This window comes from Rhea americana, unplaced genomic scaffold (assembly GCF_003343005.1).
Source record: "Rhea americana isolate MKP2758 unplaced genomic scaffold, rheAme1 scaffold_204, whole genome shotgun sequence".
Classification (NCBI taxonomy): Eukaryota; Metazoa; Chordata; class Aves; order Rheiformes; family Rheidae; genus Rhea; species Rhea americana.
In genome coordinates this window covers 1,585,157-1,587,099 of record NW_028186195.1, presented here as the reverse complement: position 1 = coordinate 1,587,099, position 1,943 = coordinate 1,585,157, and the positions used below count along the sequence as shown (strand labels likewise).

Here is a 1,943-nt window from a genome sequence, read left to right as displayed (position 1 = left end):
CGGCCGGCCCCGGGAACGGCGCTGCCGCCAGCGGCTCCCGGAGCTCCGTCCTCCCTCGCAGCGCGGCCCCGGCACCCCTCGCAGCTGGAGGCCCCCCCGGAGGAAGGGCTCCGCGGCGCTGGCTGGGCGCTTTGTTGGCCGCGAGCGCGGTGCCTGGGACGGGGACGGGCGCCCAGCGCCTCCCGCCACCCGGCAGCGGTGAGCTCAGCGCCACGCCGGCACGCTGCGAGGCCAGGGCGGGAGAGCCGGGGTATCGGCACCCCCCCCCAAAACCCTGTGCGTGCCCTTGCGCCGGCCAGCCCCTGCCCGAGCCCCCCAGCCCCGGCGCCCGCCCCACGGCCGCCCCACGCCTGGATGCTGGCGGGACACGCGGCCCCAGGCCCGGGCACGGATGCCGGCGCTGTCACTCAGCCGCGTCGCTCCCTCCCTCCCTCCGTCCCTCCTCCCCGCAGCACAGCAGCATGGTGCTCTGCAGAGCAGCAGGTCGGGCGCCGGCAGCCTCCGCCGCCACTGCCGCTTCGCCGCAACGTTAACGGCTCCGGGCCGAGGGGAGAGGAAAGGGCTTCGCTGCGGCCGCAGGGCTGCGGGACAGGATTGCACCGCCCGGCCTGCCGGGCCGAGAGCGGGGCGGAGGAGGGCTCGGCCGGCGCGATGGGGCTGCGCCGGGGAACAAGGGCGCCCAGGGGCCAAGGCTCCGCTTTCCTCTTGCTGCTGGCCTTGGGCTGCCTCTGGCTGCCCGCGGGCGGCCGGCGGCCCCCCCGGCCGCCCCCCTGCCCCCCGAGCTGCTCCTGCACCCGTGACACTGCCTTCTGCGTGGACTCCAAGGCCATCCCCAGGAACCTGCCGCCCGAGGTCATCTCGCTGTGAGTACCCCGGTGGGACGGGGATGGGGGCAGCGACGAAGTCGCACCCCCAGGCACAAGCGGCCCTGGGGTGGCAGGGCCAGCCCGGTCCTTTGGGCTGTGTCGGGGGCACACGCCGGGTGCTGGGGGGTGCAGACAGCACGTGGGATCCGCTGCAAGGAGGAGAGCTCTGGGTGGGGTGGGGACGCCCTGGGCTCGCGCCCCGCTGTCCGGCTGTCCTGCGGGGGTGGCAGGTCTCCTTCCTGCCGCAGCCATCCATCCGGGATGGATGGAGCAGGGCTGCAGCCTGCCACTGCCGCGCCACCGGGCTGCCGTGACCTTGGGGACCGGTGCCCCAAGGGGACAAGGCTGTCGGGTGCCAGTGCACCATCCCTGGGGACACAGAGGCAGAGTGAAGCGAGAGTGTGTACGTGTGCATGCGTGTGCGCGCAGATGCGTGCGTATGGCGGGGTGTGCACGCACGGCTGCATGTGCTGTGGGTACGTGTGCGTGTGCATGTGCGTGTGCACACGGATGTGCTGCAGCCCAGGAGCTGCCTGCTGTGTGCACCCCGACATCCGTGTGCTCGTGCTGGGTGGGTTCCCGCTGCGGGGGAGGTGTGGGGGGCTGGCAGGTCCCGGGCACACATGGGGTGTGTGCAGGTCCCTGTGCCAGCCTGCTGCGGATCCAAACGCCTCACCCCCTCCGTGCCAGCCCCGGCACGCAGGATCGCGCGGGCAGGCGCAGAGCGGAGCCCTTCTGCCGCGGGCACCGCGTCCTGCCCCGCGCGGCATCCTCATCCTCTCCCGAAATCGCCCRGGCGAGCGGGGCAGCGAGCCGCGGGGCCGGCACAGCGGGCACGGCGTCGGCGAGGACGGCACGGGGCCGGCCCCGCGGCGCTGAGGTCTCGTCTCGCCCGCAGGACCATGGTGAACGCAGCCTTCACGGAGATCCGCGAGGCGGCCTTCGCTCACATCCCCTCGCTGCAGTTCCTGTAGGTCTGCGCGCGGGCGCCGGCGCTGTCGGGGTGCCCCGCGCCCCCGGTGCCGCGGCCGGCCGCGGCGCTGACGGCGCTCCGCTTCTCTTTGCAGCCTGCTGAAC

General features: G+C 74.6%; 1 protein-coding gene across 1 annotated transcript in view; it reads left to right on the top strand.

Annotated features, from left to right (window-relative positions):
• Positions 1-445: 445 nt before the first annotated feature.
• Positions 446-1,943, top strand: part of LGI3 (leucine rich repeat LGI family member 3) — a 4,499-nt gene continuing 3,001 nt past the window's right edge. The window contains 2 exon segments of the mRNA XM_085304217.1: positions 446-863; positions 1,765-1,869. Of these exon segments, the coding sequence (XP_085160343.1) occupies positions 652-863; positions 1,765-1,869 (317 nt within the window). The 5' untranslated portion in view covers positions 446-651.